This window comes from Leptonotus elevatus, chromosome 8 (assembly GCF_054856555.1).
Source record: "Leptonotus elevatus isolate MCC_2025b chromosome 8, RoL_Lele_1.0, whole genome shotgun sequence".
Lineage (NCBI taxonomy): Eukaryota > Metazoa > Chordata > Actinopteri > Syngnathiformes > Syngnathidae > Leptonotus > Leptonotus elevatus.
The window spans coordinates 4,613,492-4,633,298 of record NC_141246.1 but is presented as its reverse complement, the minus strand read 5'-3'; the positions used below and the strand labels follow the sequence as shown (position 1 = coordinate 4,633,298).

At 39.3% G+C, this 19,807-nt stretch overlaps 1 protein-coding gene across 1 annotated transcript in view; it reads right to left on the bottom strand.

Moving 5' to 3' along the window:
• nr3c2 (nuclear receptor subfamily 3, group C, member 2) overlaps positions 1–19,518 on the bottom strand; it is a 71,413-nt gene extending 51,895 nt beyond the window's left edge. Inside the window, exons 1-2 of the mRNA XM_086082630.1 lie at positions 19,229–19,518; positions 16,014–17,690 (exon numbers count right to left, since the gene is read on the bottom strand). Coding sequence (XP_085938756.1) covers positions 16,014–17,671 — 1,658 coding nt within the window. The 5' untranslated portion in view covers positions 17,672–17,690; positions 19,229–19,518. The remainder of the gene's footprint in view (positions 1–16,013; positions 17,691–19,228) is intronic.
• Positions 19,519–19,807: the final 289 nt, after the last annotated feature.

Genomic DNA, 19,807 nt, shown 5'->3' with positions numbered 1-19,807 from the left:
CAGATGTTTAATAAATTCCATCATGGCAAAAGTATCGGAAACATGCCGGCTTTTTCTTTTTCTTTTTTCTTTTTTTTTAAAAGCGTCAATAGAGGCACAAGATACAAATGGCGTGTCAGGCTGTGCATTTGTTACCTGAGCCTTCTGTGGAGTCTTACTCGACTTAATCCATTTGTGAGTATCACAACCATCATGTCATAATTGAACCTTCAGAAACCATCGGTACTGCATGAAGATGCAATACAACCGCACATGGAGCGGTTCACAATCGATATATCGATATTCACCAGAAATTTAAAAAATTTAAATTTCTGGACATGTATAGATCGCTACAGCTGTGTTTTGCCAGTAGAAGTTGGCTGTTGAAGTGTTGCTCCGACCAACCAATCAGAGTATGGAAAAGTGCTTGCGTTTAAAAAAAATATGACTAAGACTATATTGTATAAAAACTGAAACAGTAAATCCGAATTTTAGCCCACCCAGATTGAATGTGGATGTCTCTTTTGTAGTCTGAACAGTCGCAAAGCACATGAAATCCGATTTTTGCGGGACGGATTGAAACCACATGCGGTGGAGGTCGTTTCATATCCGATTTGGACAGGAATGCGTCTCAGTCTGATCAATCGGTTCGCCGCCCGGCCGTTTCCTCGTATGCTCGGCAGTCACTCGCCTTGTCGGCCCATGTCACGCTCAACCGGAAATAGCGAGAAATAGTGTGCCCGGTAGTAGCCATAGATATATGGTCGATCAAAATAAAGAAAAATAGAACACCCCTTAACGCGCTTGCGAGGAACGGGAAGTACGGAGCGGTAAACGGCGTCACATGACGTCAAACACCGCACGCGCTGGGCGCCGCCGCCGCCGCCGCCGCCGCCGTTCGACGTCGTTGCTACAGCAACCTGTCAGATGGGTCAATAATGTGGTTCCGTCTGAACGCGGCCAGAATCGGATTTGGGGCACTTGCTCGACAGTCAGCCCTAAAAATCGTATTTGAGGAGGAATCCGATTTGCCTGCAGTCTGAACGCAGCCGTAGTAAATCAAAAGAATCCGTTCCAGACACCCCCAAAAATCGTCCAAATCCCCAAAAACGTGTATAGAGAATACCTCGAGCTTTAAATTCAGAAAACAATGTGAAATAACGACGAATGAAACGTTACTTTGACCTTTATTGAAGAGTCTTGGTGGTTTATGGAAGATGGCGAGGGAAGCGGAAGGAGAATTTGTTTGATATTTGCTTAGGGACTGTCCAAAAATTTACGACTCATAAAACCATCTTGAGATGTCGGACAAAAAAAAAATCTGTTTATGGACACCATTTGCATACTTTTGTTACGAGCACTTTCTTGGGTTATAATTGTGCCTTCTGTATGGAAAAATAGAGCATTACGTACAAGACCAAAAGTAATTAAGAACCAAATTGCTCGAAAAACCTTCCGCTACATGAGCCAACATTAGTGACTCTGAAGGCTCTGGGCAGATTAGACCAACATGGCAGCACAAAACATTCACATACACGTACCGGAAGCAGTAAATGAAACCATTTCACGGTGCAAGAAAATAGAGGTTGTAAATGTAGGTTCGTTCTTCAGATCGTGTTTAGGCTGGCAGAGAAGCTCTTGCTAGCCCTGACGGACCACCACAGCTCACAAAAACTCGAGTGACATACGCCGACTTTGGTGGTGACCGGGTTGGGAACGCCGCTGTCAGTGTGACCTAATTTTCAACCCGTTAATCTCTGAGCAGAAGGCGGGAGAAATATCAGCAGGGTTGTTTTTTTTTGTGTGTGTGTGTTTTTTTTTTATCTCCACAATTTTCCAAGTTCAGCCGCCCTCACACCGAAATAACACTCATAATGGTTAGCTTGTGTCATGATATGTCGCTGGCATGGATAGATGAACAAAAATAAACGATTCCTAAATACATCATATTTTTGGCCCTATTAGGTTACCGTGGCATCGGGATCTGGAACCACTGGCATATAGCGAGTGAAAGTTTTCCAAAATTGTATTTTGTTGCTAAGTTCATGTGTCACCGTCGTTCGTTCTCAGTGTTTCATTTTTGGATGATTTTTTTTTTTTTAGGTCAACCGGTTCAGCAAAATTGTATTTTGTTAGCAAGTTTGCAGCAAAAAACATAAAATACTGTACACGTCTCACAAACAGGGCTATTTGGTTTCCAGGTGAAATTTCAGGATAAAACTAAAATGCACTATGACCTTTATGTCTTACAATTTTTGTCCGATAGATTCAAACCATGTGGACTCGACAGATGGGGAAAAAGGTTATGTATTATTCATAAATATGAATATTTTTATCCCACCCTGGGAACCTGGAAGATAGACTCACTGGATTCATACTTGACGTGCATTCAATTTTGCCGCTGTTTTTAGCTCACCAAAACCCAGAAAACAGGTGAGCCATGATTGGTCGTTACCTACTTCCTCAGTACAGGTGATGTCATCTTCAGTTGACAGCAAGTGGGGAACATTTGCTTTTAAAGGGTATTAATTGTACATGAAAAATAATGAAGTTATCAAATTCATTTTGCACAAAATATTAACTTTTTACTGCTGAAAATGGCTCAATGAGTCAAGCATCCCTTTGAGTAAAGGAAAAAAAAAAAACTTTAGCCCACTCCATAGAACACGGGGGAAAAAAAAGACTACAATAGCACTACATTTGCATCTGTGCTAGCTAACTAGCTAGCTAGCTAGCTAGAGAAACAGTAAAAAAACAAAAATACCAAGCATACCAAAAATGTTTAGCACAACAAACCACGTGATGTTTTGTTGTATGGACTAGCAAGTTTAAAGTAGATGGCAACACAAATAATCACTAGCAAAAGTAACCTACAATTTAGCAAACTACAGCACAGAGGCAAATAGCTGATGGTTTTTTTTAAACAACCATTATGCTCATTTGTGTGCTAATTTGCTAGCATGCTAACAGTCGACAGTCTAATCCGGTTACACAGCCACCCGTTGTTACATCAGCATGATTTGGTGGCGTTTTGTTAGCCGCTGATGCTATTGCTAGCGTTGTTGCAAAGAGGGCAACAGGTACACAGCAAACGTATCCTGTTGAAAATGTATGATCCCGAACACAACATCTCCAAAACTCACTTGGTAGCTAGCATTCCTTGCAAAATTCGAAAAGTACGACTTTAAAGTTAAAATTAGCCCGTGACACAAAAGTCTCAGTGACAATTAAACAAGAAGTTGCCTATTATGGTTTGAAGTGCCCATTTTAGTGGAATTCCAAGGCTCATACTTTGACAAAATCTCAAATTCACAAAGCTAAATTGTGAAGCCCGTTTTGCCATTACGCTGTTTACGGCGACCAGACCTGACTCAAATTCTTGAAGATTTGTGTCAAAAACTGTGATTAGACTTTTCATGATAATTACAATACGGACTTATTGCTCTTGCTCTATGACTTGAATACAACAAAAAAAATTCTAGACTTGATAAGATTCATTGTCATTTACTTGCGTGCTGTTTCGTGGGCCATGTGGGTCAAAACATTTTGGATTCAAGCCAGATGAACGTGGACCAATAAGCTAGTATGTTGTATTTGTATGAAGAATGTCGCAACACAGCAAACTTCAAAGTCCATTTAAAGCGCAACCATCCCACCCAATTTCCTCAACTGCTAACACAAAAAAAAACACAGTTTTTAAAAAGAATGTACTTGAATTATTATGCGCTAACATCATTAAAAAATGTATGATACAATAATTATCGGGATAAGGTCTGGGAAAATATACCATCCTAAAAAAGTGTTATCATGAGAGGTCTAAGTTCATTTTTCAGTTAAAAAAAAAAACGGCAATACTACCCCAATTGTTTTTTTTTTTTAATCAATACATCAACACAGGATTTGAACTGTAGGAACTACAGAGACTAGAAAGACGGCCCTGCAACCTTTTAGCTGCGCCTGCTCGCCATCTCTGGCCGGCGTCCAATGTAAACATCGCGTCGATAAGCTTATCCGGCGAGGCAAGAATCTAGTTCACCGAGAGGGAAAAACCGGTTCTCCCATGGCGGAGGGACCCCGAGCCATAAGATTTGCATGCGGTGTAACATTCAACGGGTGATTTGTAACTGAAGGCGCTCGCACGCGCCCGACCGGGCCTGCTTGTCTCTCGGTGGTGATCCCTCCGAACGTGAGCTCACATTTTTCCCACGACAAGTAAAAAGGGCAAGGCAGGTGAAGCAAGATGATTTCACGATTAAATATTTAGGCCAAAGGGATTATGTAACGTAGAACTTCAGTGAGACATTCCTGTCAAACAGTGGCTTGGCAAGATGAAATGCCGTTTAGGATTTCTTTGCTCGCCTTCCTGTCAGATCCGGCAGAGCATAAAATGTTGTTTATTATTTATAAATGCGAGTATTTGTATCCTGGCGGGGGAACGCGGAGGATAGACCGGATTCATATTTGACGGAATTTTGCAACCGGGTGAAAATTTGCGTTGCAGGTATTTTTGGAAAGTTCAACCCCTATCTCAGGTAAACACCCCAAAACAACTCAAGAACCTCGTATTTGGGTAAAAAAAAAGAGGGTCATTTTCAAAGACAGACTATTTTCATCTGGTGGCTAACAAATTTTAACCTCGTATACGAGACAGCTGGGCGGCCATAAATTGCAAGAGTTGTGTTTTCATCATTGCTTGTAGGCGTAGTAGCACGACAGCAAAGTTTGATGACTCACCATAAAACACAAAACTCCAATAAGTCAACTCTACAAGGTCTTGCAAACTACACCCCCCCCCACCCCCCCCAAAAAAAGCCCAGGAGCAAACGGCTATATTTTCTAAAGTTGCCAGAGGTATATTTGTCATTTATCCAGTGCTGCCTGCCTGCTTAGCGTACGCGTCAGCCTTACCCTTGACAAAAAAAAAAGTAGTATACTTTAAGTAAATAATACAGAGTATTATTATAATTTTATTTTTCCAGTGTTTTTATTCTTGTACTATAAGTAAACTCCTTGGGACTAAATTGGCCCATTCAGTTTCACTTAAGGATGTGCTCACTTTTGTTTGCCATCAGTGGCTGTATTATGAGTTATATTTAGGGAACAATAAATTCCCACAGTTATATAAGCTGCACACTGACAACTTTTGAGGAAATTTGATTCTTCCTTGACGGCCACATCAAGTTGTAAAACAATGTTGTTTCCCATTAACTCATTCACTGCCATTAACGGCTATAGACGGCAAAATTTTATTTGAACTATTTCTATTAGCAAACGTTTTTTTTCCACTTTATTTTTTTAATCTTTTCTTTGTTTTAAAAAAAATAAAGAAGAAGAAAAGATTATTATAAATTAGGAACATCAGCCAATTAAATTGTTTTTATTGTAATTAATCGCATGACTTTTTTTATTATTTAAAAAAAAAAGAAAAGATTATTAAAAAATTAGGGGGTCAGGCGATTAAAATTTGTAATCGTAATTAATCGCATGACTTCACTAGTTAACTCACGATTAATCAAAAATTTTATATCTGTTCTAAATGAACAATAAAACAAAATTTCTAGGTTTTCATACAAAGTGGGGGAAAAACGAATATAAATAGTTCAAATTAATTTTTGACGTCTATAGCCGTCAATGGCAGTGAATGAGTTAAGAACTCATACCAAAACTTCCCATAACGTGTGGCGTGCAACTGAAACTCCATAACAATTTTGGCTCTCAACACAAAGAAAAAACAATATTGGGTGCGTTGGGCAGACCACCTTTTAATTTCTCTTTAATTGCAACCGTTTCCTGCATCTTGCGTTGATACGGTGACTCATACTGTGATCTCATCCCTCGCCGCCGCGTCAGTAAAGCAAAACCTCAAGCTGCCACCTGATCCGCAGAAGCCTCTTTTTTACCTGTTGGGTCAGTGTGTCATGCCGGCTGCCTAAGTCGGCCTCCAGAATGACTGGGACTTGCTACGTTATGTATAAATGAAACTTTATGTGTAGTTGAAACCATTTTTGTTGAACTAAGCAATCGTGCTTAATTTTGATTAATTAATCAAAAGGACAATTAGTCCATTTCTACATGTTTCAACAAAAGCTTCATTTGGTTGATTTGAATGATCCTGTTACTTTATATCAATAAAACCTATTTAAACAACGACCAATGAACCATTTTATTACGTCATGTTATTTTTAGCTTCGCATGGTGCTGCTCGGTTTGTTTTGTTTTAGCTAAGAAGTCACCACGATCACCCTTACTTTGTTCTGATAAGCCAAGCCCGACAACCTTAAAAACAATGAATGCATTTGGGTATATGCAACCAATAAAAGCACATTTTGTGTACTTACAGTTTTGTTTCAATAGTACCGAAAACCCTAAAAAAGGACAAATAACCCATCTGCGGATGTGTGACTAAGCTCAACGTCATGCCTTGAGAACTTAAAAAAACAAAACCGCAGCAGCTGTAACAAAATAGTGTACATAATAAACCAATGACGTAATAAAATACTCAATAAATCCAATGAAAGAAAAAAAAACTACTTCTCTTACATCATGTGTTTATCTTTGCAAATTGCTTCCCCGTTTTGGGGGTTGAACTGTGTTGCTATTATGAACCATCATTGTTTTCCTTCCCGAAATGCTGACAACCTTGTATTGTTATTTATTTTAACAAATGATTCATGCTAAATTAGCCATTTAGCTATAAATCATGTTGAGTTACATACAAAACATGAACGCAATGCTTCGGCGACATTGTGAGCTTTGTGAAAGTGTGTTGCTCCGCCTGCTATTTGCGGCTACTTTGCTGTAATGACCTGCCGACAACCTCACACAGTGAATGTTTTGTTTGTTTTGTCTCCATCACGGTACAGTATTGTGCATTATTATTCGTATTACGATAACATCTTATGGATTGATATTGTGACGTCACCGGCTAGCTTTGCAGTCACCATTTATGCTAGTCAGTGGACAGTGGGTCTCAAACGCAACTGAACAGAATTGACATATTTTGTTTTTTAACTTTTCCATTAAATAATGTGTATAAGTGAAGCCATTACTATTTGCGAGGGATAGGGAGTCATGAATTATTTTATTTTATTTTTTAATCGCAAAATAGTAGTAGTAGCAATAGTATATTAGCTAGCTTACTAGCCTACCATGCTAGCATAAACAAACATGACATTACAGTAAACTTTACACAACTATTATGTCATTAATTTCACCTTTCGGCATTTAAACAATAATAATAGTAACGTTAAGGAATACAGGTGAATTGGCATAGTAGGCTATACGGGCTATTCATAGTTGCAAAAACAAACGTACACTTCCATGTTCACTTTTGATCACCAACAAAAGGGGACCTCTCAAACGCAAACAAAAACAAACTAACAAAAACAACACAATTCCACCAGAAGGTGCCAAAATGATAATTCAAATGCTTTGGCCTGAGCACAAAAAACAGTGAATAGCCAAGATTTTCAGTGAATATCAAGAGTACTGGTGAAACACACAAAAAAATGACTACAACCTAAAAAAAAATAACACTGAATGACTGTTAAAAGTTTCAAGCAAGTAAAATGCACTCGAAGCAAAGCCAATTTAGGTCTCCACACCCTTGAGTATTAATTCAGACCCGCCTTCCACTTAATTCTTTTATTTTTGTCACCACCTGCTTATTCAGGTATTGTAATGGCAAAAAAAATGAATGGTGTCATGGGCAAAGGATGCAGTGAATGTGTTTAATTGCAGTGACACTTCTATGAAACCGTTCCACCCGGCGTGTTTCAAAAGCGACAGGAAAGCCCCGGGGTAAACATGGATGCTGTGGCAATCAACTCTGACTCAAGCTATAGTTAAACAGTAAACAATGATAGGAGGCGTGAACAATCAGACGGCATTTTTGTCTTGTTGTCAAATGGATGCAGACTGAATGAAGGACTTGTCCTCTCAAAAACAATACCCAACCGAGCTAAACTGGCGCTATCATAAAAACATAATCAAACAAACAAAACAAAATCCAGGTCCAGAAAGTAAAAACCCTGTCACAGTTTTGGCTTTAGCTCCTAGTGCTAGATAGTTAGCTAGCTAGCTAGCACTAGGAGCACCATGGGAGCTAGCTAGCATCTGAAGCTAAAACTGTGGCAGGATTTTTACTTTCTGGATTTGGCACCTCTGGGCATCATATAATGAAAAAATAATATAATTTTAATAAAAAATAAATATAACATAAATTAAATAAATACATTTTTAAAAAACAATGCAATAGAATAGGGATTTTTTTTTAAATAAAAGCAGTAACAGACAATCATCAAATAAGTGCAGGAAAACTTCTCAGGAGGCCATGAGTTGAAAGTAAAAAATGGACCGAGTGGGTTAAAAGTGCAACTCCAGGACCGGAATGGCCCGAAAAGCTGGTCCTCTTGTCACCGGGCTGTATTTTCTAGGGAGAGGTTCAAAAGAGGACAAGCATTCACACATGCTGGGAGACCCCCACTCCATCACAGCCTCCCTCCGCCCCCCCCCTGAACACCTCCCCAGCCAACAGCGATCACACTTTTATGGGGGTCCGGCTTGCATTGTGAGAATGTTAACGTGGCTCACTGGCTTCTTGTCTTAGCTTTAAGTATGTGCACGTCGGCGGCCATAATAGCACTTAACCACTTACTCACAAAAGGAAAAGGCAAAATCATTTGAAAATGTAAAACACATTATGCGTTAGAAGCTGCATCTGGGGTAAACCAGAGCGACCAGATGTCCTCTTTTCCCAGATTAACGTCAGGAAGATATATCAAAGTTATTTCCAGCTTTTCAGTCACTGTTCATGCTCGTCAATTGAGCGGTCTGAATTGCAGCAGCATCGAAGTCTTCATCCTTAAAACTGCTCGCTTAAAATCACTGTAACCCAATAGCTATGGTTTAAAAAAATAAAAGAAATCCAATATGGGTTTAAAAGAAATAAACTATGTTTGTTTTTGTTTTTTAGCCGAGCAATTTTAAGGGTGTTGGCGGAAGATTATTTTAAAATGAAGAATTATTATAATATAATTTTTTTTAAATAAAAAAAAATTATGTCATAAAACATGATTTTTTTTTCCATAAAATATATTAGAGAAAATGTAAAATGTTTCAAATGTATTTTAATTTTCAAAGATAAAACCTATTTTAACTTTAGGTAAGACAATACAGATTAATCATTTTGAATTGTATTTTAAAATGTAAATAAAATAAAATAAAAATGTTCAGTAACTTTGGGGGGGGGCAGAAAAGTGAACAAGCCCTGGGAAAAGTTGTTACTCGTTTTTTCCCCTAATACAACTTGAATGCATACAATATATTGTAGGAAAGTATTTTTTTAATTAGATTTTTTTTTAAATAATATAATTTTAATGTAATGAAAAATAGTATGCATTTTTTTTAAATTAAAATTAAGTAATGAAAAATATTTAACAAAACTGAATGAAATAGTAATTTTTTATTTTTGTTATTTGTAAATGACAAATATTATACAAAACAAAATACAAAAATAAAAGATTTTAAAATTAATGCAATGTAATTACAATGTTTAAAAAAAAAAGAGAGATTTTAAAAAATGAAGGATGCAAAACTATAGCATTTTTATTATTTTTAACAAAGTGAAATCTACTGACCTGGCATGTATATTAAAACATTTTCATCATTTTTTGCAACAGGGGCGGGCATGTTGTAAAAAGGGCCTCTGCTTGAATTCATGTTGACATCAGTGACTGCCTGCTTACTTAAAGATTGGGAATATTACTAGAACTGCAATGATTCATTTGTTCAATTGTTTGCTTAGCCAGTGGGAAGATGTGTCATGGCTGTCGGCGGGGCAGGAAAAACATCTTTTCATTCCAAAAAGAGTTCTCAATGCGAGAAGCTCCGCGGCTCTTGTTGAGCCGGACCGGACCGGCGCGCTAACTATTCATGAGCTCGAGGTGAACGCTTCCATAGACGGGGGAGAATAACCTCATTCTTGCTTGCGGCGAGAGTGATTTATTCATGTGCTCGCCCCAACGAGTAACAAGACATTTTCAGAATATTTCTGCAGACTCGGGGAAAAGAAACACAACAACTCCACTAATGTCATTCTTGTTTTACCTTTTTTGTCTATACAGTCAACCCCTGTTTATTGCATGGGATACATTCCTGACCAAACGGCAAAAGGTGAAAATCCACAATACCGATAAAAAATTATCATTTTTAAAACACACTTTTTAAAGTCTCTCTCAGTCAAGAAATGTGAGACTAAAGTATAGCATCACTTTGAACAAACAAAACAATGTGACACACCATGGATGATTTCACCGTATGTAGCATGGAAGTTACTGTTATTAATATAGAGCTTCAAACAAAAAACAATTCGGTTAGGAAGCGTGTATCAACATTAATAGTGCAAATATCAATGGCCTCTGATTCCATGAAAAAAAGTTCAAGCTGGTTAAGTGTCAAAATATTTGCATATCCTGCGTAGCGCCATCTTAACTAGCAGACCTGCTGCCAGATACCAATTCAACAATTAAAAAAAATATTATTGGTGGTAAAATTGAAATCACTTGAGCTCAAAATGTTACCAGAGTAAAACGCGTATTTTTTATTTTATTTGTTAAAACAGGAACATTGTTTTGAATATTTTTATTTGATATATTAATACTTTAGTGGGCAGAAAACAGAGCCTTGAGGAACACCAGGAACCTGGGGTAGAGAGGATGAATCACATTCCATCCGATGTTCCTCAAGGCTCTGCATTTTGCCCACTAAAGTATTAATATATCAAATAAAAATATTCAAAACAATGTTCCGAAACGTTTTTCTTCTTTGAAAGTGACTCACACCCGGGAAAAGTTTAAGTTTGGCTTAAAGTGTGTGTACCAAATGGCTCCATGAGCCGCCATTTCATTTTACCGCCATGCAAATACAAATAAAGCCTTGATTACTTTGTTACAGCTAAAACACTTCAGGATGCGTCTACAACATTTTCATTTTACTTTAATAAAGAATATTAAAAATAAAATAAAAAGAAAACTTTACTCTATTAAAATTGTCATAAATATAAACCAGTGAGAATAAAGTTGGAAAAAAAACAACAACCAAGCACTCCAGAAATATTACACCATTAAAACAACAGGCGAGCGGCCACAATGCACCAAGAGTCCGCTTGTGCACGCTCAAGCTTTAATTGACGATTTAGTATCCAGCGGCGTCTTAATTCATCAAATCATTTGCATCCATTGATTTAGTGGAGGAACATACAATTAAAGGCTCATTAGGACGCTCTCTGGAGTACGCCTTTTCGGCCCTTCGGAGAACATTGAGAGTCGGATGTCGTCCAGCCCGAGCGCTCGCCTTGCTTGCTTCCATGCGGCAGACAAGACACCGGCGTCCATCTCGTTCTTACAAGATGGCCGTGCTTTAAGCAATGAGCTATTCAAAATGATACAGATGGAACTCAATTTAAGGGGACATTTTCTAAACGCCAAAGCTGGTGTCAGAGTGTGAAATCTGAGACGATGGCTAAAAAAAAAAGGAAATTAATCGCATGCGCACTTGTGTTAAATGAGAGTCGAGACACACCATTTAAAGTGCCTCTGATTAAATCCAAATAAAGTTCAGCTGTTCTTCTAATAGGCAATATTTTAACATTCCCTTTCAATAGAGTTGGATAGGTATCTCTTGTTATCATTAAATAGGGGTGTGTAGACTTTTTATATCCATTGACGGCTATAGACGTCAAAAATTCATTTGAACTATTTCTATTAGTTTAACATTTGTTCCACTTTTGTTAACAAGAGTATGAAAACTAGAAAAAATATATATTTTATATTCAGAACAGATATAAAATCGTGAGTTAACTAGTGAAGTCATGCGATTAATTACGATGACAAATGTTAATCGCCTGATGCCCTTAATTAAAAAAATATACATATTTTTTAAATATTTTCTTTTATTAAAAGGTGATTTTTTTTTTGTAATTAATTGCATGACTTTACTAGTTAACTCACGATTAAAAAAAGAAAAGATTAAAAATTAGGGGCGTCAGGTGATAAAAAATGTTTTATTGTAATTAATCGCATGACTTCACTAGTTAACTCACGATTAATAACAAATTTTACATCTGTTCTAAATGTGCGGTATTTTTTTTCTAGGTTTTCATACCTTTAACAAAATTGGAAAAAAATGTTAAACTAATTGAAATTGTTAAAATTAAATTTTTACGTCTATAGGCGTCAATGGCAGTTAATTAAGCAGAAAAATCCACCTGTTTTTATCCATCTTACGGTTGGGGTATGGCGGCCATTTTGCCACTGCCTGTCGACTGAAAATGGCATCACAGTGCCTCAGAGCTCATCTTGTGAACGTGATGTCACATGACCAAACCTGGACAACAGGTGAGCCGTGATTGGTCGTTTCCTGAGCCCTTGGGCACTGTAATGTCATTTTCAGTCGACAGTAAGTACATGGCAAAATGGCCGCTCCTGAGATGGCTAAAAACAGGTGGATTAAATTCATTTTATACCTAAAACATCTAATAAAAGCTAATAATGCTTTTCGGACGGCCATCTTGACCATGTAACGGATCATTTCTACTTCCATTATTTCCTGTGGGAAATTATATTCAAATATGTTGGTTGTCATTGGAATGTGCACCATCAAACTGCATTTCACTTCAAGTCCTGTCATGTAAACTTCATTTTACGGCCTGTTGCGGTGCATGTGACATTTGCGTAAAAAACAGAGAAAAATCCCCTCTCCTGGGAATCTTCAGCTAAAACTCAAAGAATGCTCAGATCAAAAGCCATCTTTAATTAAAACCACTTACAGCGGAAACGAATAGTGAAAGAGAGGAAAAAGGGGAGCCAAGGGATTTTGCTGTGTTATCCAAAGCTCTCGGCGGATCAAAGTTTGTAGGGATTTTGAATGGTTACGTAACCTTTTTTTTTTCTTTTTTTGAAATGCCTTGAAATATTAGGCCATGAATACAGTAGCAGAGATGTGCTTTTCTGTCTGCTCGCAGCATGTAGGCCAGCTCGTTTACCGACGTCCTGTCTGACACCGGGGCTAAGCTGGATGTCATTAGGACTTAAGGTGGCAGTGATCCTGTCAGCGTGGACACCAGCCAAAGAAAAGAGCCTTGGAATTCGCACCCCAAAATGGCTGCTTTAAAACCAAAATGGCCGGTTCAATTTTGGCCACGGCACCTGGAGAGATTTTTGTGCGGCACGCTATGATAAACGTCTTGCCAAATTCATGTTGAGCTCACGGGTGAAGTTTTTGTAACTTTTCATGCCCCTCATAAACCATATATACAGTACGTATAAAACTAAAACTAATACTGAAACTCTTTTTTTTTTTTTCTAAAACAGAGCATTTAAAAAAACATTAATAAGTAACAAACCCGCTCTAAAAGTAATTAAAACTAATTGAATTTAAAAAACTAAATTCAAAACTAGTAAAACTAACTAAAAAAATCAAAAACTGTTATAACCCTGCTTGAGGGCTTTATTCTTCCCCCTTTTTTTTGTGACAATACTGTAATATGTTCTATGCAGCCCCACTGGTCTAAATATGATATTCTCAGCAACTGTGACGTCATCTTCAGTCGACAGCAAGTGGCAAAATGGCCGCCCGTTGAGATGGATAAAAACGGCTAGATTTTGCTTCATAACTCATATTCCACAAATGTAATATTAATCAGAATGTCATGTTTAGACTAGTGAGGTCACAGATAACATATTATTGTCAAGAAATGTTTAAGGTTGACGTCCCCTTTAACTCGTTCACTGCCATTGACGGCTATCGACGTCAAAAATTCATTTGAACTATTTCTATTAGTTTAACTTTTTTTTCCATTTTTGTTAACAAGAGTATGAAAGCTTAAAACCAGATTTTTTTTGTACATTTAGAACAGATATACAATTTGTGATTAATCGTGAATTAACTAGTGAAGTCATGCGATTAATTACAATTACAAATTTTAATCGCCTGGCGCCCCAAATTTTTAATAATGTTTTCTTTTTTTTATTCATTCACTGCCATTGACGGCTATAAAAAAATCATTTGAACTATTTCTATTAGTTTAACTTTTTTTCTCCCCACTTTTGTTAACAAGAGTATGAAAACCTAGAATTTTTTTATTGTACATTTCGAACAAAATTTGTGATTAATCGTGAGTTAACTAGTGAAGTCATGCGATTAATTACAATTTTAAAAAAATTATCGCCTGTTGCCCCTAATTTTTAATAAAACTTTTTTTTTTTTTATGAAATGATGGCAGTGAATGAGTTAACATTACATGGGACACTAGTAATTATCATTTTGATTTCTATATTTTTTCCTATGGGAATGATATTCCCACAGTAAATGTCGAAAAAATCATTTCTTCTTGCATAATGCCTTTCTGCCAACATGTTTGAAGCACAACTTTCCAGCTGAGGCTGTTGGTATGGAGTTGTTGTTACAGTAGTTTCCTTTCGCCTGCTCGCTTCGTTCCACAATACAATCCAGCCCCAAGCACTCCTAACTGTTTATTTCGTCAGTCTGGCAACAAAAGCAAGTCATAAATCATTCATAATTCATGACACTGCCAACACTCTGGCCCATTAAATCCCCCCCCCCAGTTAACGCCTCTCGCGCCGACAAAGCCTGTGCTAAAAGGTAAACTTAGTTACAGTAGAACATGTGAATGTAGTGTACGTCAATGCTTGGATCGTGTGCGAAGAATGATCCGCACTCCGTCATTTTTAGCCGGCAATTCTCAAAGCAACTTGTTTAAAGTGCCTCGTGCTCTTTCTTGCACATGACTACAACAAAGTGCTCTGCCTTCTTGAGAGACAACCTGTTGGAAATTGAGTCCAATAAATGTCCATAGAGGGTACGACAGTGTAGGCCAGTCAACTTACTTGGACAGCAAAATTATTTTCAAAAAAAATAAATAAAAAATAAGCAAAGTCCCAGAACGCGTTCAACTAACTCTATGTGATTAAAGTTAAAATATTATGAGGAAAAAAAGTCATGATGTTGTAAGAATGAAGTTATAGTTTAATATACAGAAGTGGACTAAAGTCGAAATAATTAGGATTATAAAAAGTTGCTAAGTTACGAGAATCAAGTCTTTAGATAATAAAGTTGTGATTTTATGTGAATACAGTTGTGATTTAAAAATAAAAAGTTGGAATTTTACAGGTTAAAAGTATCAATATGAAGATAAAATCATCATTTTATAGAGATTAGCTGTAATGTTGCCAGAAAAAAGTATGGTATGACTTTTTTGACAGTGTTTTATTTTATAATGCAATTTTGAATGTATAAGAAAAAAAATTCAATTGTGGAGAAAAAAGTTATGTTTGGGATTTTACAATGACCTCAGTTGAATTATTACAGAGAAAGGGTCATAATTTTAATGTTAAATATTTCATGAGAAATATGTCGGAATGTTTTGTGATATACATTTTTTTAAGATAAAGTTTTTATATGAGCATAATGTTATTTTAGGGGAGCAAAGTCAAAATATGATGAAAAAGTTGCAAAGTTATGAGAAAAAAGAATTATGTCAAAATTTGATCTGAATTGGATTACAAAAAAAGTTGCTGCATTATTTCTATCTAAATTAAGTCAAAATATTACGAAAAAAAATAATGTTATGAAAATAGTAATATTTTTTTTAATCTTTTATCTGAATCATGTTAAAGAACTTTTTAATATGAGAATATAATACCACTTATGTGAAAAGTGAAAATATGAAAAAAAATTAGGTTATAAGAATAAAGTTTGAATTTCTATCTTTTGAGCGTTTTTTTTTTAAATATGAGAATGAAGTCATTTTACATCAATTAGCTCGAAATGTTACGACAAAAAAAAATCTGTACTGTTATGAGAATTAAGTCAGAATTTAGTTGAATAACATCGTAATGTATTTTGGGGGAAAAGTAATTTTTCAAGACAACAACTTTAGAATCCCGGACGACGACCATCCCCAAGTTGCTCAGCGCGAAGCTAAAATCCAACCAAAGCCTAAAAGCATTGCTTACCTCGTCATGCCGTCACCGATGCAGTTCTGACCCGGGTATCCGTCGGCCCGGGCCGACAGCGAGCCCTGCGGCATGCCCGGCCGCGACTTCCACGACTCCATCAACGCCGCCACGGGAGAAATTAAATTCAACAAGGGGTTGGACTGGTCCCGGACGTCGTGCCGCGCAAAGGACATTGTTCCCTGCGTACCGATCTGGTAATGGAATGAGTGTCCGCTGGAATTAACTCCAACAATGGCCGACGTGGGCGCGCCGTTGCTCTCCTGGTAGTAGTCGCCGTCGCTGCACTCTTGCTTAACCCCTTTGGACAGGACGCTGTTGGCGAATACGTCGGGGTCGTAGTTCCTGTTGAGGGACACCGGCGGTCCTAAGATTCCGGAGAGGCTGTATTCGTCGACGTTATTCCTCAGCGACAAGTAGGTGGTCTCGGACGCGGGGAAGAGGCCGAGCGGCGGCGACTGTTCGCCGTAGGACTGCGGGTTCATGCACCCGTCGCTTTTGTCGGGTTCGTTCTTGATTTGCGTGATGAACGGCATGTTGGAGGTGTTGCAATTGGACCCCCCCAAGCACATGCTCCTCAAATCAGTCCCTGGCTCGTTCTTGATGTACTTCACCATGCCCATCTGGTCCAAACCCACGTTGAACACCTCCCCGTCCAACATCTCCACCTTGGGGAACACAAAGGGCTTGAAGTCCGGCTCGTGGGTCGGACCCGTAGCTTCGGGGCTGCGGGTGTCGCCCCGCACCAAAGCCAGTTCGCCGCTGGGACTGGACGCCGGGAAACCTCCCGAGGAAGGGTTCTGCGGGCTTCCGATGGCCGTGGCCGGACTGCAGGCGGGGGGTCGGACCGCAGTGGGGCTGGAGACGGATGACCTGACGCTGCAGGACGGTGGGGACCTCACGCTAGTCATACTCCGCGGGCTGGACATGGGGGACCTCATGAGGGGCGGCGAGCCCACCGTGCTGGATTCCACGGGGCTGCACGCCGACGGATTCCTGCGCCTGACTCCGGCCAGGGCCGGATGACTTACGGGCGAGCACGCTGGGCCGAAGCCCGCCGGGGGGCTGGTGGTGGTGGACGACACCATGTTGTTCCCGCCCCCCGGGCTGGAACTTTGGGGGCTGCCGGACAGCATGGAAGCGGAGCTCGCCGGGGTACTGACGGAACCGTCGCCGCCGCTCGGCTGCGGGAACGCAAAGCCTTTCAGTTTGGGGCTTTTGGCCGAGATGCACTGGCTTTCCTCAAGAGGCCGCCCGCATACCGGGTACTGCATTTTCCCGGGGCTGGCCGTGCCCCCGTGCTGGCCAAAGGCAAAGTCCGCCTCCCTGGCAGCATTCATGTAAAGTCCCATGGACTCAGCCACGGTTTTGGAAAGCTCCTTAGAGTCCATTTCCGGCTTGGGGCCGTGGAGGGAGCTGTTGCTGATGTGCGTCAGGCCGAAGTTGTGGTTCGGTCCGGGACGAAGCAGCGGCTGGTCCGGCTTCTTGCCGCCGCCCTCTTTGGGGTCGGCGACGTTGGCGATGTCGATCAGGACATCAGCGGCGCTCAGGCTGGAGTCCTCAGCGGTGCAGCAGAGCTCCATGTTGCTGGGGATCTGAGACCACCTGTTCTCGGTATCGCTCCCCTCAAAGAGACTTTGGTATCTTTTGGTCTCCATTGCTGGCTCATGGAGTCACCTTGCAAAAAAAAAAAAAAAAAGAGGGCAAGAAAAAAGTTACACCAGTTCCAACCATGAGGTTTTGGTATAAAGATTCCAGCAAGAAATGCAATTAATATTGACGGCTGCGCTGTCCAATGCAACTTCCAAGTGTAATTTTACAAAAATAAAGACGTCAACATCGGTAATTTTACATGGTTAAAGTTGTGACATTTTGAAAGAATGAGAATACATTTTTAAAAACGTTTTTAATTTTTTTTGTATGAATAAAGGCAAGATTTTAGAAGAAATGTTCCGAGATAAATTTTTACGAGACAGATATAAAGTCGTAATTTAAATGAAAAAATCTAAATATGAAGTTATGTTACTAGACATTTATTGCGATAATAAAGACATATTCTCATAAGTATACCTTTTGAGATGAGAGTAAAGATGAAATATTGTGAGAATAAAGTTGTCAATTTATGAGACTAGTCGTATTATGAGGGGAAAAGTTTGATGATGAATGAGTAAAAAAAAAAGACAGGCAACGTTTCAACATGAAAAAAGTAATTTTATGTGACGGAAGTTGCAATATTATGGTAATGATACTATAATATTACAAGAAAAAAAAGTTTAAATGTTATTAGATGATTATACAATTTATCACCTTATTTTATTTAGAGAATGAAAGACGTTGCACTTCTTCTAGCTTGTTGAGATGTGACCACCAGCGCCTCTAGGGGTCACAGACCAGTACTGCTTACTCCATAAATTCAATACAGGTTTGTTCAATTCCAAAGCGCAATCAATGAATCAGTAATCAAACTGTCATGCCTAGAGTGGAGCTCCTACTTTATCATTTATTTATTTATCTATGCCGGTGAATACAAATAATTGTTTAGTTTAGTTTTTTTATTTTCCAGGATAATAAACATCTTGACAGGTGGTAGGTACCTCGAAAGAGTTAACAAACCGACGTGACGTCTCCCGGGCTACCTTAAATGCCTCGCGCTTATTGGGCGAGCGCACCCAGAGGTCAAGCGCCGATTGGCTCAGGCGCCTGTCAATCAAAAAGTTGCGAGCCTCGCTCGGCGGCCACAACACTGCTGCGACACAAAGTTGGAACGCGTTGTTTTGGTTCGGAAAACACGACATAAACACGGTTTACATGTAAAAACAGCTCAGAACAACGATTAAACGTGTGATTTTATATTGTTTGAGAGGTGGTTTAAGCCGTCGCGGCACGTGCATGTCGAGTACACACCCCCTTTTAAAACCATTTCAAAATAACTACGCCACGAACTGCGTGCTTTTTGCATAAATGCCATTTTTATTACGTCTTATTTGTCATTATGAAAGGAATCATTCGAGCTGCCGAACAGGTGCAAACTCGTTCATTAAAATAAAATAAAACCATTAAACTTGCAGAAAACCCGTGGAGGTTTCGTTTGTTTCAAACAAAATGGGTAACGTCAGTAACAAAAAAAAAAGTTATTAAACACTTTTAATGCGGCTCCTCGCATGCAAGAAGCCTAAAAAAAAAATGGGAAGGGGGGGGGGGTCTGTTTTTCTTACCTTAAAGACGACATTCGGTGGGTGGTTGTCAGGTGTTTGCATCCAGAGTCGCCCGAAGAAAAGCAAATAGAAAGGGAAAAAAATGGTGATAATCTTCATAAATTGGAGCCGCGAAAGAGAGCGTGGTGCATAGTTGCGCCAGTTGCGCCTCTCTAATAATAATAATAATAATAATAAATCCTCCGCGGGCTTCGCAGCAAAGCGCAAGCGGGGTCGGACGGTGTAGCGCTCGGCGTACTGCTTTGCTCGCTCGCTCGCTGGAGTGGAAGTGAAAGAAGAAGAGAGGTGCGGGGTGGGCGAGAGAGAGAGAGGGAGAGAGAGAGAGAGAGAGAGAGAGAGAGGGGGGAAGGACGACGGGGTAGGGAGGGAGGGAGTGAGAACGGAGTGTGTGTGTGTGTGCGTGTGTGTGGAGGGAGGAGGCGCTCGTCTCACATGGTGTTCCTCTCTCCAATATTGAAAGGGAAAAAAAATCAGACGTGCGCGTGTGCTTGTGTATGTGTGCGCGCGCGAGCGTCAGGCAGAATTGAGGCCATCATCGGCGTTAAAGTCACTTTGGCTTTATTTCGTATCGTCTCGAGT